We start from the raw sequence: 20,094 nt of genomic DNA on the forward strand, positions 1-20,094 counted from the left end.
CAATCCAGATGGATAAAATCGGCTAATTTTCCAGAGTGCTGACCTACTTTGTTTTTAATGTTGAGAAAGAGCTCCCCATTTCTGACGGGAGATTCCAATCAGGGTTCCTTCAGAAATGTGGAGCGTACTTTAGACCTGACAGATCCTGTGAAGTGCAGGATTGTCAGGGAAAGTCAAGCCAAGTCCCCTTTTTGACGGCATCAATTGATGGATTCTGTGCTTTACATGTCCATCATCACAGATAGCCACTTTGACAGCTCTGGATGTAGGTTTGCTCGCTGAGGTGGAAGGTTTGTTTTCAGACGTTTCGTCACCATACTAGGTAACATCATCAGTCAGCCTCCGGCAAAGCACTGGTGTTATGTCCTGCTTTCTATTTATGTGTTTAGGGAAGCGGGAAATAACACCGGTGCTTCACCGGAGACTCTCACTGATGATGTAACCTAGTACGGTGACAGAACATCTGAAAACGAACCTTCCAGCTCAGCGAGCAAACCTACATCCAGAGCTGTCAAAGTGACTATCTGTGATGATGGACATGTAAAGCACAGAATCCATCAATTGATGCCGTCAAAAAGGGGACTTGGCTTGACTTTCCCTGACAATCCTGCACTTCACAGGATCTGTCAGGCCTAAAGTACGCTCCACATTTCTGAAGGAACCGTGATTGGAATCTCCCGTCAGAAATGGGGAGCTCTTTCTCAACATTAAAAACAAAGTAGGTCAGCACTCTTTGGAAAATTAGCCGATTTTATCCATCTGGATTGCTACAGGGACGTGGTATATAATGCGGACTGATAACTGTGAATGTTACGATATTGAGGTGGCCCCTGTAAGAATGGGATGTCCAGCAATTCCATTGTATCCACGAGAAAGAGATATCCATTCCTTAATTATCAGAGTCAGAAACAATAAAGCAAAAATGGGTTTATATAATGTCAAGGCTGGGAGTGCCCTTAATTGTAGGTATTGGTTTCCAAGGATAGCGATCCTTCTGATACTGCAATATTCCTTAACAATGGATTTAGGACAGAATGACATCAAGCATCATTGAGATTACTCCCCACACCCACATGAAGTAGCATGCCAATACTTGCTGTCCAAGCTCATACATGAAGAATGTACCAATAACCAGGGAAAGCCAGGACCTGTGCAACTATGAGTCATTGCCAGAGATTTCCAAGATGGTCACATATTGGAAGATATTTTGAATATAGAGAACACTTATTACAAAATCATGGGCAATTGGTTCTCTGATCTATTGCTTTGAGACATTGGAATAACTCGCAAGGTTTGAGAAGATTTGCAGGTCAGGTTGGGCAAACCTACATCCAGAATTGGAACAGCTGTTCCGTTGTCTATGAGAGTCGATAGAAGGTGACAGTGTGAAAACAAAGAAAGTGACAGATTAGTTGATGAGCTGGAGCTTAAACCGTAACATTTACATCTTGCTCCACTCAGCAGAAATCACTTGAAAGTAGTCTAACACGAACACTGTGCATTTTTCTAACAAGGTCATAAAATATTCTCTTTTCCTTTCTGTAGTTAGCGTTGAACAGCCGGGGCCTTGTGTATTCGGTAGGATTGCTGCTAGCTTCTGTTTTCGTAACAGTAAGTAATGGACTCAGTCGTTGCCATTGTATACTGCCATTCTGATGCCATCACTGAGCCAGTGATGAATTACCCTTGGGGTTTATCCAATGTTGTTACCATAACTCCATGGCTGTATGTTACAAACCTCATAACATCTGGCTTTGTTGATTTTCTGTAAGAGGCAAAGGGTGCATTCTGAGTCTGCGAGAACATTCTTTCCTCAAACCTGCATTATTTTTCCACATACCCTTTGGTGCACTATTAAAAACTTACAGCTTCCCCTATTTCTTACAGGAACATAGTTTCACTATTTGCTCTTCACACAATGTCTGCTTTCCTCCCTTCTTTCAAGTCAGCTTAAAGTGCTTTCAACTAAATGGAGATTCTGTTTCAACCAATCTGAGTTGAAATCATGACCAACATGAATTAAATTCAGTCCACCCACACAGATATTCAAATTAACGGTCTAACTTGATACAATCTTCATCATTAGCCTCCTAGCCTGGATCTGTCTGCAAGCAGACATTTTATTCCAGATAAGTCTGTCTCAAGGACTTGAAAACAACATGTTATCTCGGCAGAAAGACCAGGAAAAGAAATCCTGTTCTTTACTTGTACTGAGTGTCCTGGCAGTTTATCTGCCTGTTACAAAAACTCCAGTGCCATTTTGCATCGTGGCGCTATGATGATGTGAAGGAGTTTGATAATGTTATGCTGCAAAAGTTCGGTTGCTTCCTGCAGCGTGTAAGTGTGATTGTGAATTTTAAATGGATGGAAATTACACAGCGGGGTCTCTTATCACGTCTAATTGTTAGAACGTCCACATCAAGTATAAATCCTTTGGAAGAACACTACTAATGTTTCACTGCCACCAAAACTTGGTCATTTAGTGACCTAGAAAGCTATTAAATATTATGAACTCATTGTCTTCATGCTTGAACCTTTGAAACTAAAATCAGGTGGTTTTTCAGCCATAATGTGAAAAATTAACGGGCATTAATTTTTATTTCAATGAATATTGTTGTCCTTAAATCTGTAAACATTCTTCAGCCGAGCAATCACATGTTACCAAAAATGCTGTTTAGGAAAACCATTAATTCATGGGGAGGGATTTAATTCAATGGGCAGCCAAAGGACTAATGATACTATCAATAGATTATCAATAGACTTGGGGTGGCATGGTGGCTCAGTGGTTAGCACTGCTGCCTCATAGGGCTGGGGACCTGGGTTCAATTCCAGCCTTGGGCAGCTGTCTGTGTGGAGTTTGCACGTTCTCCCTGTGTCTGTGTGGGTTTCCTCTGGGTACTCTGCAGGCCAGGTGAATCGGCTGTGTTAAATTGCCCATAGTGTTAGGTGCATTAGTTAGGGGAATGGATCTGGATGGGTTACTCTCCAGAGGGTCGGTATGGACTTGTTGGGCTGAAGGGCCTGTTTCCGTACTGTAGGGGAATCTAATCCAGAAACTGAGCTAATGTTTCAGGGACCCAAGTTCAAATCCTGCCACAGCAGATGGTGGAGTTTAAAATGAATAAAGAATCTGGAATTGAGTGTCTAAGGCTGACCGTGAAACCATAGTTAGGGGAAAAACCCATCTGGTTCAGTAATGTCCTTCAGAGAAGGAAATTGCCATCCTTACCTGGTCTGGCCTACATGTGACTCCAGACCCACAGCAATGTGGTTGACTCTTAACTGGTCTCTGGGCAATAAATGCTGGCCTAGCTAGAGGCACACACATCCCATGAATGAATAGGAAAAAAAACAACTGGGATCAAATTTATTCTTTGGTACTTCATTTTAAAATCTGCCATTCTAAAATTAAAGGATTGCAAGCATTTTCCTTCATACTTTCTGTAAAAAGTTTGCTCATCTGATTTTAGGTTAATTAGGACCTCTCACCAACCAACAATTATTCGTGTATTTTTAATATATTTACACTCCTAGCTTACCAAGTTACTTATCATCAGACATGCTACTGCAGCTCTTCACAGCCAATCCAGTCTGGGTCAAAAATCACATGACTGTAGTCCAACGGGGTTTATTTAAAAACACTAGCTTTCGGAGCGCTGCTCCCTCATCAGGTGCTAGTGAGAGAGGAAGATCCTAGACATAGAATGTATAAGGAAAAGGTCAAAGGGTTATGGGAATGAGTTGAACATATGCAAGACAGCCCTTAAATGTTTAATCAGTCAGGGTAGAGGTCCAGGTTTCAATAGATTTATATGCAAATCCACGAATCTCTTTCAGTCTGTACATTGCTGCTCAGGAGAAGTCTCTCCGCACTGTGGTCCTGATCGGTGTTCACAAGCTTGACCATAAACATGTGCATATTGAGGGTTTACAGTTAGGTTCAGCTGTGATATTCTTTGCCCTTTTCCCCCACTGAAGCTGCTTGTGGAGGATGAACAGGCAGCATGATATGAAGCTAGGCTGCAGCATTGTCCTTCCATTAATTGGGACCCCACACCTTCAGGTGGGGAGCAGAACAACCAGAAAACAAGGTGCCTCATTAATCCACAGCAAGTGTAGCATCCTGCTAAACTCTCAAGTACAACAAGATTTAAGTTAGCGTGTCAAAGAATAGACGGGAAAATAAAGTTGGCGTGTAGATCAGCCATGGTCTAAAGGAATATGGAGGAGGATCAAAGTATGAAATCTCTTCCTAATGTTCCATTATTATTCATTAACAGGATGAGGATGTTACTGGCTGGGTCAGCATTTATTGCCCATCCCAGAGGGTGGTTAGGAGTCAACCACAGTGCTGTGGACTTAGAGTCACATATAGGCCAAACCAGGTGAGGATGGTAGTTTCCTTCCCTAAAGGGCACTAGTGAATCAGATGGGTTTTTCCCAACAAACTCAAAGTCATCATTTCTAATTTTTTAACTGAATTCAAATTCCCCCATCTGCCGTAGCAGGATTTGAACCTGGTTCCCTGGGACGTCATCTGAGCTTCTAGATTAGCAATGTAGTGATGATGCCACTAGGCCATCATCTGCCCCAATTCTTTGAGCCTTCAATTGTACAACAACTAAATAATCAGAGAAGTGTCAAGTACTGAAGATTGTGTTCATTCAATCCCTACAGTGTGAAAACATGCCATTTGGCCCAACAGATAGGTATATGAATAGGAAAGGTTTACAGAGTATGGGCCAATTGCTCGCAAATGGGACTAGATTAGGTTGGTTCAGTGTGGATGAGTTGGATCAAAGGGTCTGTTTCCGTGCTGTACATCCCTATGACTCAAAGTCCACACCGACCCGCCAAAGAGTGACCCACCCAGACTCATTCCCCTACCCTATTATTCTTCCTTTACCCCTGACTAATGCACCTAACCTACACATCCCTGAACACTACAGGCAATTTAGCACAGCCAATTCACCAAACCTGCAACATCCTTGGACTGTGGGCGGAAACTAGAGCACCCAGAGGAAACCCATGTAGACATGGGGAGAATGTGCAGACTCCTCACAGACAGTCACCCGAGGGTGGAATCGAGCCCGGGTCCCTGACCCTGTGAGGCAGCAGTGCTAACCACAGAGTCGCCGTGCCACTTTAAAAGAACCTCTAAAACGTGTTTTGTTGTTTCCTGTGCAGGTAATTGGCGTTCATTTGAACAAATGGAAACTAGATAAGAAGCTTGGGTGTGTGTCTCTGTTCCTGTACGCCGTGTTTCTGTGCTTCTCCATCATGACAGAGTTTAATGTTTTCACGTTTGTGAACCTCCCCATGTGCCGGGAACACTGATGGACAATGAAGATGACCTGGGAGCAAGCACCTTGGTATCAGTGCAATACAAAGAGCTGAAGGCCCTTGGCTTATTGTTGGCTGGCTGCGACCGCTCTTACTGAGAACTTGGTACACGACTTATTTTTGAGAGAAAAAAAAGACACCTGTATTGATGTGAACGTATTTTTAATGTATTTATGTGGAGTCATACACACACACACACACACACACACACACACACACACACACACACACAAACTATCTGAATTCATTGGCTGCTAATCAACGTAAGGCTGGATGACTTACCTGCCACGTTGATATATTCTCACTTGTATCAGAAAAAAGATATTTTGTCCTGAGATGGTTGAGTGGGACTGAAAGAGATTTAGTGGTAATTTTGCTACTGAAGCGAGTAAGGTGTACAGGTACCTGGAAGCAAGGGGTCATATTGCCCTGTGATTTTACCTCTCACTTTCTTCCCTCTACATCCTCAATCTCCATCCTGCACCCGCTCCCCCACCCTCCCGCCTTCGCCCTTCCCACAGAGAGCTTGAATACCAAGAATCGACAAGAGTCACCTTATCTTTCTGCTCACCAGCTATTCCTTCTGCTGAAAGGAAAGTGGGATTTTAGCTCTGAGCCATGGCCTTCATGCAAAGTCTGAGATGTGAAGTTTGAAATCTCGACAGTCACTGCAGTTTGTATCCAGATACTACTCCCTCCTGACGAGACTGATTTTTCCAGGAGGTATATTTGCACGAAACTATTTTATTTTGTAGTTGGAACAGTTGCATAGTCAATGGTACATGTGTGTATATTGATGGTATAAAAATGTATATATTGGGAATTTTCTTTTTCTTTTCGAAAAAGTAGAGTATATGAGAAATTATAATTATTATCACAGTTTTATCCTGCTGCACGGTTTTAGATTTGGAAATATTGATTAAGGTACAAATGGTGCAGCTGAAGAAGCAAAGATACTCTAGTTTTTGTCTGTACAGGTAGTTTTAAGAATAAAGCATGTTTAATTTATATATTTATAAAACAGCACAGGAGGCCACTTTGCAGTTTCACAGCACATTTTTACAGGGATACTTGACAGCTCTGTGCACACCTGCATGCTTGACCCCACCCCTCCACCTCTCCTACCCCCCCCCCCACCCAGTCTAAGTGTACTGTCTTATTCCACTTATTTTCCACTTCTTACACAGAGAGGAATGACCGTGCTGAGGAAGGCTGTTGTCTTTAACTATTGCTGTAGTTAATAAATTTGTCGATGAATTTGCTACAAAATGGCTCAACCAAACTGCTTACAGTTAGTTGTCTCGATCTGAATATAACTGGTTCCTTTGTTTTTAAAATGATAACTGAATCTCCAAGTCATGATCTGAAAGGGGTGAATTGTTGTATAATGTGTCTCACCTCACCAAAGTTTACAAGCCAACTCCTACTGCTACAGAACAGTGTTAAATCCTATTTTCATTAAGAACGTGACTTTCTTTTTGCTCTGGAGATACAATGCATAAGAAATTTAACGCACTTCAGACTTTTCCTCGCCATTAAGCTTCAGAGATTGCCATGAGTAATGTATGTGGATTTACTCACCAGCTACATGGACTGCGTTATCATTATTACTCAGTCCTATTCTCCTTGTGCTGGCTTTCAGTAAATATCTTTACAGCACTTGTGTGTTTTCATGTCTTTCCTTCACACTCCATCATCAGTCCTCAAATCAGAATTTGAAGAATAAGTTGATTTTTTTTTAAAAAGCCGTTCTTGACTCTCCCTGCACTTCCCCGCCTTCCCCCCCCCCCACCCCCACCTCACCTCTCCCTTTATCCTCACTCCACTGCAATCTGCTCCCAAAGTAGGATCTCTGTACAAAAAGGAAAACTTAAAATGAAACTATGTTGCTAGCATGCCTGGAAATTAAAATGACCGATCTATTGAACATGGGGACTTGATTGGCAAATGAACGGCTTGGATACACCACACATCCATCAATTTGTGTAATTATTTTCAACTATCAATGGTTTTCACCTGCTAATTGCTGCAATAGTTTGCTTTCCAGTTCCATGGAGCTTCACTCGTCTGGAGAATAGCATCTCCTGCATTAGGTATGTGTGTCAACTTCAGTCAGGAAACCTCAACCAGAATCTCACTCCCGAATGCTTGGCCAGGGTAAATATTCAGTGGCAGTCTTCTGCAAAATAACTCAACACAGTGTGATTGCCTTTTGAATTGTGATGGGACGTGTTTGGAGAGTGCCTGTGGCGTGTAAACCGCGGCATTTCCATCTCAGACGTTGTTCAGAATTACGGCCGTCTGGCATTGAGTCGACCGAAGGTTCGATTCGATGAGGAAAGTCGTTTAACGAGACGGTCCCGTTGTGTGAAAAGGACGTGGCTGGATGTGGAGCTGTTGGAAAAACTATTGGCTTACTGTGAATGGCCAGCTGATTGTGGTAGCCCAGTATTCACACCGTAGTGGCAACGACTGCTTTGGTGTTGTAAGGGGAATGGTGCAGCTCTGTTTAGTGTTGGAGCCCATAATAAACCTGAAATAAGTCCACAGAGACTGGTATCCCATCACTGAGTTGCCCTTTATTACATGTGCACAGTACATGGACTCTGACCAGTTGGCTCAGGACCAGTCCCGGGAGGGAGGAGAATCCCAGAGACCCTTGTTTATTATTTTTTCTTTTAGTTTCCTTTCCCACACTACCGCCTAACTGCGGTAGTGCTTTTTTTCTCCCCAGCACCCATGTTGTGTGTGTGCAGGGAGACCCTTGTTTATGTCTGTCAGCCAGGGCTCCCCGATAGGCCCAGGTTAACAACCCCAATTAGTTTGATTCCAGAATTGAGAGGATTGGCTCATGAGGAGACTGGGACAATACCCATTGGAATTTAGAAGAATGAGGGGGTATATTATAGAAACATGAGATTATGAAGGGAATAGATAAGATTGAAGCAGGGACATTGTATCCCCTGGTGGGTGAAACTAGAACTGGGGGCATAGCCTCAAAATAAGGGGGAGCAGATTTTGGACTGAGTTGAGGAGGAACTTCTTCACCCAAAGGGTTGTGAATCTGTGGAATTCCCTGCCCAGGGAAGCAGTTGAGGCTGCCTCAAATGTTTTTAAGGCAAAGGAAGATTTTTAAACAGTCAAGGAGTTAAGGGTCATGCGGGCGGGTAAGTGAAGCTGAGTCCGCTGATGTTATTGAATGGCGGAGCAGGTTCAAGGGGTCAGTTGGCCTACTCCTGCTCCCAGTTCTCATGTTCTAACTCATCCTCAATGTGATCCACCTGGCCAATCTCATTCCAAACACTACCAAACCAAAGTCATAAAAATGTTTTTAAAAAGAAATTTAGCCTATGCCATAAAATATATTATTAGCAATTCTGGAATCAACCTGATTGGGGTTGTTAACCTGGGCCAATCAGGGAACCTTGGCTGACAGATATAAACAAGTGTTTCCCTTATTTCAAAGCCTTTGCTTTAAAACCCAGTGGCATTTCACTGGTGTGGGGAATTCTGGATCACCAAACTGATGCTATTTATTTGGGAAGTATTTCTGCTTTCTGTATGGCTCCAACATCATGCCCCTATCTGTTCAATTGCAGCAGATTATGGTAAAACCAAAATACGATGGATGCTGGATATGAAATTTTTTAAAAAGTAAAGTCCTGGAGGAAGTCAGCAGCTCTGGCAGCATCGCTGAGGAGAGAAACAGATGAAACACGTTGAGTTCAATAGCAAGTGGGACTAGTTAGTTTGGTAAAGCAGGTCAGCATGGATGAGTTGAACCGAAGGGTCTGTTTCCATACTGCTTAACTCTAGACTCTTCTTTAGGTTGGAAAACAATGGTTTTTATGCTGTTGACAAAGAGGGAGAAACAATGAGTGGACTAGGTGAGGGTGCTCAGGGAGAAAAACCAAAGGGTGTGATAATGGTTGTTAAAAAGCTAGAGTCACCATAGCCTTGCCAGACCATAAGACTGCTACCATATCAGTCAGACAACTGGTGGTGGTTTAACCTCAAGGGTGACCACAGCCCAGGCAAGGAAGAGGTTGAGAAGGAGAGTCCTTTATAGTAAATGCATCTCTTCCAACTTTAGTTGTTACAGAAATTGCTTCACAATCAATTCAATTTCTGCATCTGTCTGTCATGAAGGAGAACGGACTGAATGAATTGATGTTTGATTGAATATTGTATTATCCACAGCATTACTAAATCTAGATAGTCAGTACTGATATCATAGAATCCCTACAGTGTGAAAGCAGGCCATTCGGCCATTGAGTCCACACTGACCCTCCAAAGAGGATCCCACCCAGATCCACCCACCTACCCTACCCTTGTAACCCTGCATTTCCCATGGCTAATCCACCTAGTCTGCATATCTTTAGACTGTGGGAGGGAATCGGAGCAACCACAGGAAAGCCACACAGACACAGGGAGAATGTGCAAACTCCACACAGACAGTCGCCCGAGGGTGGAATTGAACTTGGGTTCTGGCGCTGTGAGGGAGCAGTGATAACAGTTGCTAGAGTTGCATTTATCAGGCTGTGAAAATTAATAAGAGGAGTGTTGCTTTCAGATATCTCAATAATACAAATGTGTCAGATTTCAAAGTTGACCTGATGAAAGAACCCTATTAAAATCACTTATTGCAATTCAAAATGTTCAGTGGGAAGCTGTCAGCTTGCAGGAAGGTACAAAATTGCTTCCAGTGGCTTGTAAGAAGTTGTACAGCATTCGGCAGACCACAGCTAGAATACTTGTTTAAGGAAAGATACACTGGCCTTGGAGGCAGTCTAGTGAAAGCTCACTCGGCTGATCCAGGGTAAGGGACTGTCTTCTGAGGAGAGGTTGGTTGGATTAGGACAATACTCATTGGAAATCAGAAGAATGAGAGGCGACTTCATTGAAACATACTTCGAGGCCTTGACAGCGGAGATGGGGAGAGGCTGTTTCCCCCTGTTGGAGAATCTTAGACTCATCTCAGAATAAGACGTCGCATGTTTTACACGGTGATGAGAAGAAATGTCTTCTCTCAGAGGGGAGTGAATCGGTGGAAATCTTTACATCAGAAGGCCATCAAGGCTGGGTTATGAAGTGTGTTCAAGATGTGGAGGCGCTGGTGTTGGATTGGGGTGGGCAAAGTTAAAAATCATACAGCACCAGGTTATAGACCAGCAGGTTTATTTGGAAGCACTAGCTTTCGGAGCAGTACTTCCAAATAAACATATTGGACTATAACTGCTCAATGTCTCCTTGAGCAGCTTTCTTTAGGGTGGCACGTTGGTTCAGTGGTTAGCACTGCTGCCTCATAGCGCCCGGGACCCAGCTTCGATTCCAGCCTCGGGCGACTCTCTGCATGGAATTTGCACATACTCCCTGTGTCTGCGTGGATTTCCTCCGTGTGCTCCGGTTTCCTCCCACAATCCATGCTAAATTGCCCGTAATGTTAGGTGCATTAGTCAGAGGAAAATGGGTCGGAGTGGGTTACTCTTCAGAGGGTCAGTGTGGACTTGTTGGGCTGAAGGGCCTGTTTCCACACTGTAGGGGATCTACTATAGTCTAAACTTGATGGTGTATGATTTTGAACTAAGTGTATTCAAGGTTAAGATCGACAGATTTTTATAATCAGGAAGGGATTGAAGGACTGTGGCGAAAAGGGCAGGCAAGTGGAGTTGAGGATGATCAGATCAGTCTCATTGGCAGAGCGGATTGATGGGCTGAATGGCCTACTTCTAATCCTGTGTCTTATGGTCTTAAGAACCTAACAGGAAATGTTTGAATAGAATAATCATTGAGGCCTCTCATAACCCATTGAAAGAAGAATCACCACAACTGTGCTAAATGTGCAGTTCCGGTTTCTTCAGTTTCATCAAGGATGAGGTCAATGTTTAGTTGCACTTTCTGCAGAAACACATGAGGATCAAAGACGGTAAATGAATGTGAAAGGACTGTGGAGATGCCTTGAAATGGAAACCGACTTGATAACCAAGTATCTTCAGCATTGCGTTTTCTGCTTCCTGTGAGAAGTAATCACCAAATGACTCAAAACACGACTTTGATTCAGAGTGTAACTTTCTGCTTCCCATATCACTGCTGGACTAAGAGACTGCGACACTGTTTGCTCAGCCCCTATCTCCAGTGCAGCAGTAAAGTGTGGCACCCCAGTGGGTAAACTCACACAGCATTTACTTCCCAGCTCAACTGAGCAGTCGGAAATGATGGTCCAGTTATTTCAATGCAAGCAGTTCTTGGCTGACTTCAAATGCTTTTTGCTTTTTACTAACTTCCCTCAAGTTGAAGACAGTTGCTATCCTGCAGCAACTTGCAGCCATTTCAAATGTAGGTCTAGATTTATGTGGAAATCTTTTATTCAGGTAATCGTTGTTGTTGGAATCGCGTTTGAGTAGGAAACACTTTTGTTCTCTGTTCCTAGACTCAGTACAACAGAAGGGGTTAGGTAGAACATAAGGCAACCTATAAGATGTAGGAAGAGCAGTAGGCCACTCAGCCCCTCCAGTCTATTCTGCCATTCAATGAGATAATGGGTGATCTGATAATCTGGTATTAACATTTAGGCTGGGGAAGATAGTGGTGTAGTGATAATGCCACAGACATTATTTAACCTGTTTCGCTAAATCAACCTGCTCAGAGGTGCTATTACACAACTCCGGCGCAGGTGGGACTTGAACCTGGGGATCATAGTCCAGGGGCAGGGACACTACCACTGCACTACGAGGGTTCCCAAACCGCGCCTTGGCAGCCTGTAAAGTTTAAGTTCAATTAATAAAGTCAGGCGTTGAAGGCGTGCCTCAGTAATGGTGACCATGGCATGATCATTATTAAAAATAAAACGCACCTATGTTCTTAAGGAGAGAAAATCTGTCATCTCTGACTTAGACGTGACTCCAAACCACAACAAGGTGACTGCTGCCCCCTGAACCAACCCTAGTTCAAGGACAAATACAATGAGAAACAAGTCCCAGTGCTGTCCACATTCCAAGAATGCAGAAAAAAAAGCTGTACTGTTATGTTTATGGTTATTCTCCCCCCAGTGGAATAGAGCATTCCCTGCTCTCGAAGGGGCTAAAAACCTCTGCATCAATGTCTTTTTATGTTTTGTGATCAATTATTGAAACAACTTACAGCGGGGCAAGCAATAGCAGAATCTGCTGCTTGAGATAGGTGTCCCTCAACACCATCCTCAGTAATACTTGGCGAGCAAGCTCACATTATATGAACAGCTACTCTGCTTCGTTAGGGAGTCGGTGTTTTGGGGGACTGGGTGTTTATCTGCTGGGTATTATTTGCATTATTCTGACAGCGTGTGTGAGTGATGCAATGTTTCCTAGTTAAACCCTGTCAGACCCAGCTAATATTTTGGCAGTTTGGCCAATCTTTCTGAATGCCTCCTCCAACAGTATCTTTTTTACTTGTGGGAGCATACATTAGAAAACCAGGAGCCTGAGGAGCAGAATGCTTTGGAATGCCTCAGAGTTTTCCTCATGTGATCTCCTGGCTCCAAAGCTTTGTGCTGGAGGGCAGCAGATATGATTAACCAACCTTTGCATTTGGAGATGTGAATTGTTGTTAGTTGACATAGAAATGCAGAAAATAGCCTGCTCTGCCATTCAATGTCATGATGGCTGATTGTTCAATTCATTATCCCTGTTCTCTCCCTTCCCTTGATCCCCTAACTGCTAACAACTCCTTCTTGAAAGCATTCAACATTTTGGCCTCCACCACTATGGTAGTGAATTCCCCAGGCTGGGAGAAAAAATTCTCCTCATCTTTGTTCTAAACGGCCTTAAACTGTGAACCGTAGTTCTGGATTTCTTGGTCACCAGGGACATACTTCCTGGGTTTACCCTGTCTAGATCTGTGACATTTAATGCATTTCTTTGAGATTCTACCTCTCCCCCAACCTCAATTCTTCTAAATGTCAGTAAACATAGAGCTAACTGATCAAATTTCTCTTGAATAAAGGTAGGGAACTCAAGCTGAGAGGAACTCTGCCATTTGGGATAGTCAAGCAGTCTTGAGGGCCAAATGGCCTACTTCTGCTACTAATTCATAGAGTCAAAGAGATGTACAGCATGGAAACAGACCCTTCAGTCCAACCCGTCCATGCCGACCAGATATCCCAACTCAATCTAGTCTCACCTGCCAGCACCCGGCCCTTATCCCTCCAAACCCTTCCTAGTCATATACCCATCCAAATGCCTTTTAAATGTTGCAATTGTACTAGCCTCCATCACATCCTCTGGCAGCTCATTCCACCCTCTGTGTGAAAAAGTTGCCCCTTAGGTCTCTTTTATATCTTTCCCCTCTCGCCCTAAACCTATGCCTTCTAGTTCTGGACTCCCCGACCCCAGGGAAAAGACTTTTTCTATTTATCCTATCTATGCCCATCATAATTTTGTAAACCTCTACAAATGTTCTAATATTTGACAGAACAGGAGTAAGCCGTTAAAAGCTCCTCATGTTTGCTGCAGCATTCATAGAGATCATGATTGAGCTGTGACCTAATTCATATCAGCCTTTGTCCCATATTCTTTAAATCTTCAATGTTGGATTGAAAATTAACAATTCATTGAATGCCATTCCCATAAGAGAATTCCAAATGTCTACCACTCTTTGCCCGGGGAAGTTCTCTTAACTTCACCTACAAAGAAGCTGGTTTTAATTTATGGGTTATTCCCCCAAGGTTAATTAGGCAAATTATTATCAACTCATAGCCCTGTTTCGATTAATTCATCACTGTGAAATGGCAGGTTAAATAGCTTAAATTCAATGCAATTTATTTTTGCAATCAAGTTCTTCCTTTGTAAGTAAATGCAAAATATGAGTTTTGAAAAGAGACTTGATTCATTAACTCTGTTTCTCTGTCCACAGATGCTGCTAGACCTGCTGAGTTTCTCCAGCAATGGTCAATTTTATTTCTTCCTTTTGAATGCCCTGGCATTTTTCCATAATTAAAACAATGCCAGCTAACATCATCCTGATGATCAATAACTAAGTTGCCAAATAGTATCTCCCTTGCATCAACACGTGTCAAAATGTCAACTTAATTCTTATTAATAACAATAGAAATGGGTCTTTTGGAAGGAGTAACCCTGTTTCACATATATCAGCAGAGTACACCATGCATTCATGTTCTTAGTATGAACATCATGTACAATGTTTTGAAAGTCATACAGGAATGCATCCCACTTCAGGGACCACAGTGCCAATATGAAAGAATTCCAATTTGGACCTTTTAGGACAGTTCTGTTTTAATCACGGCTCTAGTTATTTCCTTCCATTGTTGGAGTGAATTGTGATCAAAATTTATGTTGTGTTGATTTTCACAAGGAATTTTCCCTGCACTTTTCCCCTAGATCCCATGCAATTAAATACTTCAAAAATGTCACTAGTTTGCCAAGAAATTGTCTGCTTCGGTCAGAATTTTATCTGGATCAGGAATTGTACAAATCACATTGGGAATTTAAACATTCCAATCGATGCAGCTGAGTTAATCCTCTATTCACGAATTGGACTGCAAACAAAAGTGGAAGACTGGCCAAACGCTGTTATTATAAGTTAACATGATTATAGATTGAGGATGCGCTGTTTTGTCTTGATATTTAGCAGTGGTTTATGTTTTCAAAATGTGGAGTGTTCTTAAAAATAGAAACGTAGAATTAGTGGACCGGGTGGTGCAATGTGGAGGAATACTTGTCTTATCCTCAAGCCCTGACTGTCAGGAGAAAAGTGATCCTAAATGAAATGGATTTGAAAACCCCTCTAGTAGGTTAGGCTTGTCTTCAATACTGGGATCTAGACATTTCACATTCCCCTCTGGCTCCCTTGCCCTTGAGAGGAGCAGGTGGTGGGTTGAGCCACTGTCTCAAAGCCCGGCAAAGGGAGCTTTACATTGCACTTGACCACGGACTACTCAGCCCTGGGAGTAATTCGATGCTACAGCCTGTGTTCTTCTCTTGAGTTTGCATTCCTCAGTTTGGTGAGAATAAAAGATGTAAAAAAAAAATGCAGACAACAATGAAACATTTTCTGCTCAGATGGGAAGTTTGTACAATAGTAATAAGCAGGGATTGTTTGTACAATAGTAATACACAAAGATTACGTTATGAGATTTAGCAGTAGATCAGAGGGTCAGGTTTGTGTTGAGCTGGAGTTGACTGCATTACACTGTGTGCTCTTGTATTTGACATATCCCAAATAAATCTGGTTCAAATTTTTGTCAACCAGATACTTTTCCATTTAGCATGCCAATAATAAAATAATGTTTAAAGGGACCTGTCAAATTGGTTGGTTTTCTTCATACCCATTTAAAGTTAATTACAGAGTCGACTTCCAGAGTAATAATGAATCCTGTTTGAACTGAATCACACCATACTGGAAACATGATCCACTATATCACCAAGCCTTTTCACCATAGCATAGGAAATATTCTGCTTTATCTGAGACAGTGTTATTTTTCTATTTAGAGATCAAAAGGTTGAATAAAAGAAATGCGCAGCTGCAATTTTGTGAAATGTTCTGTCCATTATTTATAACTGCCGCATGTTAGTGTATCTCAGGCTGTAGGTTAGGACAGCTGACAATCAGTATGGCTCAATCTTTACCCCCATAGCATATGCCATTGTCCACCTGTTTTGTGACTCACCTACAGATATCCATTAGCCACTTTTATTTCTGCTGCTGGCTAATGCCTTTGCACACAGACAGGACACTCAGTCCCAATTTCCCATCACAGCAGCAGTGAAAGATTGAAGAGAAGCCCCAGAGAAACAGAGTGAAAAGCGGTTGCATCAGGCACCCACTGAAGTTGCTTTGGAAGTGGGTGAATCTGCCCTCCTCACTGGGGAATTGCCTGACACCTCCATCCGCTTTTTGTGAGCTTGAAGGAAACAGCATAAGTTCATCAACATTTGTACTTATGGATTACAGGTAGTTAGAACCTTGCCCTTCTTTTATGATTGAGGCTGATCCCAGAACACTACGTTAGGGGCTTGCTTTGATTAAATTAGATTCTCTACAGTGTGGAAACAGGCCCTTCGGCCCACGCAGTCCACACCAACCCTCCAAAGAGTAACCCACCCAGACCCATTTCCCTCTGACTAAATGACCTAACACTATGGGCAATTTAGTATCAACAATTCACCTGACCTGCACATCTTTGGACTGTGGGAAGAAACCCACGCAGACATGGGGAGAATGTGCAAACTCCACACAAACAGTCACCCAAGGCCTGGAATTGAACCTGGGGCCCTGGTGCTGTGAAGCAGCAGTGCTAACCACTGAGTCACCGTGCCACCCCAAAGTGCAACAAATACATCAAATTCTTCTGGGTTTCCCTGAGTGTCTTTTAACCATTAGGAATGGGGATTGTTGATTCACACTGAGGTGAAACTTCCACAGTCGATTTCTTTATTAATCACAAGAGGTTTTATCTTTGCGATTGCATTTGAACACTTAAGGTCTCAGCCAGGGCTTTCAACTCATGGCAGCATCATTACATGACCTCCCACCTCCAAGAGCTTCAGCCTTGCAATTCGCTTATTTTTCCCAGGTCTCCCTTACTTTAATCGCAAATAACACAAAAAAGTTTTTTTTTAACAGGAGATTAATCTTTAAACCCCAAAACCTCCAGGACAATCCTGGAGAGTAAGCAACACAAACCGTGCACACCAAAGTCATGTGTGGTCATATACCAGGGATGTCTGAGCAGGTTTATCTTTTAAAATGGTTTGTAAGAAAGCATTATGTATGTTGTTTTGCTTCATAATGATGAATGACGGTTTGTACAGCAGGAAGAAGGTAATCATCTTCATAGAATCATAGAACCGCTTCGGTCATTTGGCCCAACAAGTCCACACTGACCCTCCAAAGAATAACCCATTCCCCAATCCTACCACTCTACATTTCCCCTGACTACTGCCACCAACCTACACATGCCTGAATACTATGGGTAATTTAGCTTGTTGAAAACATTGTGAAGGATCAGATAATAACCAGGTTCATAGCAAAGAAATCAATGTCCTCCGTACAGACTCGGAAGGGAATTAGTTCGGACTGGTCTAAACACAGCTCACCCCTTCTGAAAATGCTTGAAATTCACATCTTATTCAAAAGGAACATTGCAAGAAGGTAAAAATAAAAAATATTCATTTAACTTTCACCGTTAATTTGCAGCTCACAAAAAAATGGCAATTTATAAAAAGGTGTTGTGACTGACCCTGTATTGTATCCCCTACTCCCCACCTCTATACAATTTTTGACAAATGAGTCTGCGATAACATTATGATTGAAGGATTTGATCTCAATGAGTAATGTCAGCTGTCTTCAATTGACACTGATCTGTTTCTGGACTTATTGGTAAACAAAAATAGTAGGCCCAGATCCAATGCTTTCGTTATGACTTCTGAAGCCTTTACTGGGAGTTTGGAAGCTATTTTTCACTTGCATAGCCCAGATAGTCTCAGCAGTAGTGGCGCATTGTTATTGATGAAAGTATTTTTTCAGTACTTCACTGAGGAATCAAATGGTCACTCAGTGCTTCGATTATATTCTAATAAAATTGTAACTAAGTGAGAGGTTGCTAAGAGTCTCTCAGGTAGCCCTTGATCTTGTGTGATAGCAAGTTTGCGAACCATTTTAGATTTCTTTGCGGACTTTGGAAATAAAAATCGTATGGATGTAAAACAAAGCAGTGATTTTGCTGTCCACTGCTTTTATCTCTGTGCAAAGTCAAGATCCAGTCCTGCTGCCTTCAAACGCTGAGCGCCATCAAAAGTTTAGTCATGAACCCCTTACTCCAGACTGAACCCAAATGAATTTTGTTCAGCCCTTTTCAATTCCTTTTCTTTTGGTTTAATCATTGGATATTTGCTATTGAATGTTTACAACAGCACATTACATCTCTGTATCTCCCTCTCACTGCACTGAACCGACACTTCAATCACAATGAATACGTTCTAATGGAGTGGGGAAGGAGAGAGACCTTTCCCATCAGCTCTGTAAAAGACAGCCATTTGGATAAAGTGGAGTTTGTACAAAATGAATTACGTTATCCCCTGTTTTGGAACCAGTGACATTGTGCATTTCAGGTGAACATAGAAAAAAACTTAATAAAGTTTTTTTTCCCTAGTGATTCAGTATTGTATTATTTAGAATCAAAGTTGTTTTACAAGTTGGGAAGTACTTTTCAACTTGGCTCTATATGCACTGCTTCTATAAAGCCTCCTGTTAATTTATTGCACTGTATGTATTTGTAATCTCTTAATACCTTGTAATAGTTTCTGCTTGTGCCGAAAATGTCGAAACTGGTTGCTTCATGCACTTGGTTTTAAAATCACTGAAAAAAGAAACCAGTTCTTCTTGTGAGGAATGTTGAAATTTGAAGACAACAGTTACTTTTGTAGATATTTAACTCTTATTATTTTTCTCGGCCAACTATCAGAATAAACTAACTCTTGTTTTCCATGCTGTGCAGTTCCTAGCAGTGAATTCAATCAAAAGTAGCCTGCTATTTAAAAGCTCATGAATCACTGCGCTGAAGCAGTGCTACAGAACTGTCCCTATCCATGGCTTTTATTCTGTACCCCCTATAGTTTGCGCAGTTAAGAAAGATGGAAGGTACCCGAAGCCAATACCTCTCTATACTAGTCTTTAGTGAAAGTTGACTCCCCATTTACCCTGCTCCTTGTTTGACCATCTTTGGCACATTCCCACGACAGATTGGCTAATATTGGATACAGCATGTGAATAACAGCATGGATAAGCTGGTGCCTTCCAGCTTCATGCCAGACTTTCGGGTCTTCAGTGCATCGTGATGCCAAATCAGTTCCATTTATATTTTTAACCAAATACAAAGAGCAATGTTTTGCACTGTTCTCACTCAAGTCCCGAAAGCTTTTGTGAAATACCTACTGTACTGATGCATGTGATTTAAGTATACTCTACCTTCTTTAAAGGGAAACTAGGAACAGTTGCTTTACTCTCTGCTAGTCTCTTATGAATAAAGTTTCAAAAATGCACAATCTGACACACTTTGACTCAAAACCAGTTCTGTACAACTACGTTGCTATCAAAGCACTTCGGTGGCCATTTAACTCCATGGTTAGTGAAGGTAAAACATTCTACTTGTCAAAGAAAAGGATCTCTTGTAATAGTTTAGACGGCTTGTGGTTCTTCAACTTCGGCAAACGTTTGACTTGCCTTCTTATTAAGTCTTTTTTTTAAGTAGTTGTGGTCACTTACATGGTTGCTTTCCCCGTCATTTTCAGTTTGGGGGTTTCACGTTGAGGCAGCAGGCAAGTAGGGAAAACAGGGAACAAAAGCAGATCTCAGACTAAGGACAGAATTGAACATGGTCAATAGATGGGGAAGTGTGCCAATACCCAGAGTGACTTGCAAGAAATGGAGATCTGGAATGAAAAGATAATAGGAAACAGAGGAGGTGATTCTACATGAAGTATCCAAGTTATGGTAGGATTAAAATGCTAGGCTTAGCAACAGAACAGAGCTACAGATTGATAGGAACACAAAAACCACAATGATGGAAAGGAATTTTAACATTCAAGAGTACAGTGTGTTCGGAAAAGAGAGTGACAGGAAAGAATGCATTGTAAGACCAATGTGACAGACATCTGGGAGTTAATTGGTGATGTTTCTGTGCAAGTGCATGTTACAAGATAAAAGAAACTGGTTCGATATCTCAAGAAGAAAATAGTCAATGCTGCTACTACAGAC

The 20,094-nt window shown here is 42.1% G+C and overlaps 1 protein-coding gene across 1 annotated transcript in view; it reads left to right on the forward strand.

Annotated features, from left to right (window-relative positions):
* Positions 1–19,387, forward strand: part of slc24a3 (solute carrier family 24 member 3) — a 382,506-nt gene extending 363,119 nt beyond the window's left edge. The window contains exons 16-17 of the mRNA XM_072581405.1: positions 1,546–1,611; positions 5,188–19,387. Of these exons, the coding sequence (XP_072437506.1) occupies positions 1,546–1,611; positions 5,188–5,337 (216 nt within the window). The 3' untranslated portion in view covers positions 5,338–19,387. The remainder of the gene's footprint in view (positions 1–1,545; positions 1,612–5,187) is intronic.
* Positions 19,388–20,094: the final 707 nt, after the last annotated feature.

This window comes from Chiloscyllium punctatum, chromosome 11 (genome assembly GCF_047496795.1).
Source record: "Chiloscyllium punctatum isolate Juve2018m chromosome 11, sChiPun1.3, whole genome shotgun sequence".
NCBI classification, from domain to species: Eukaryota; Metazoa; Chordata; class Chondrichthyes; order Orectolobiformes; family Hemiscylliidae; genus Chiloscyllium; species Chiloscyllium punctatum.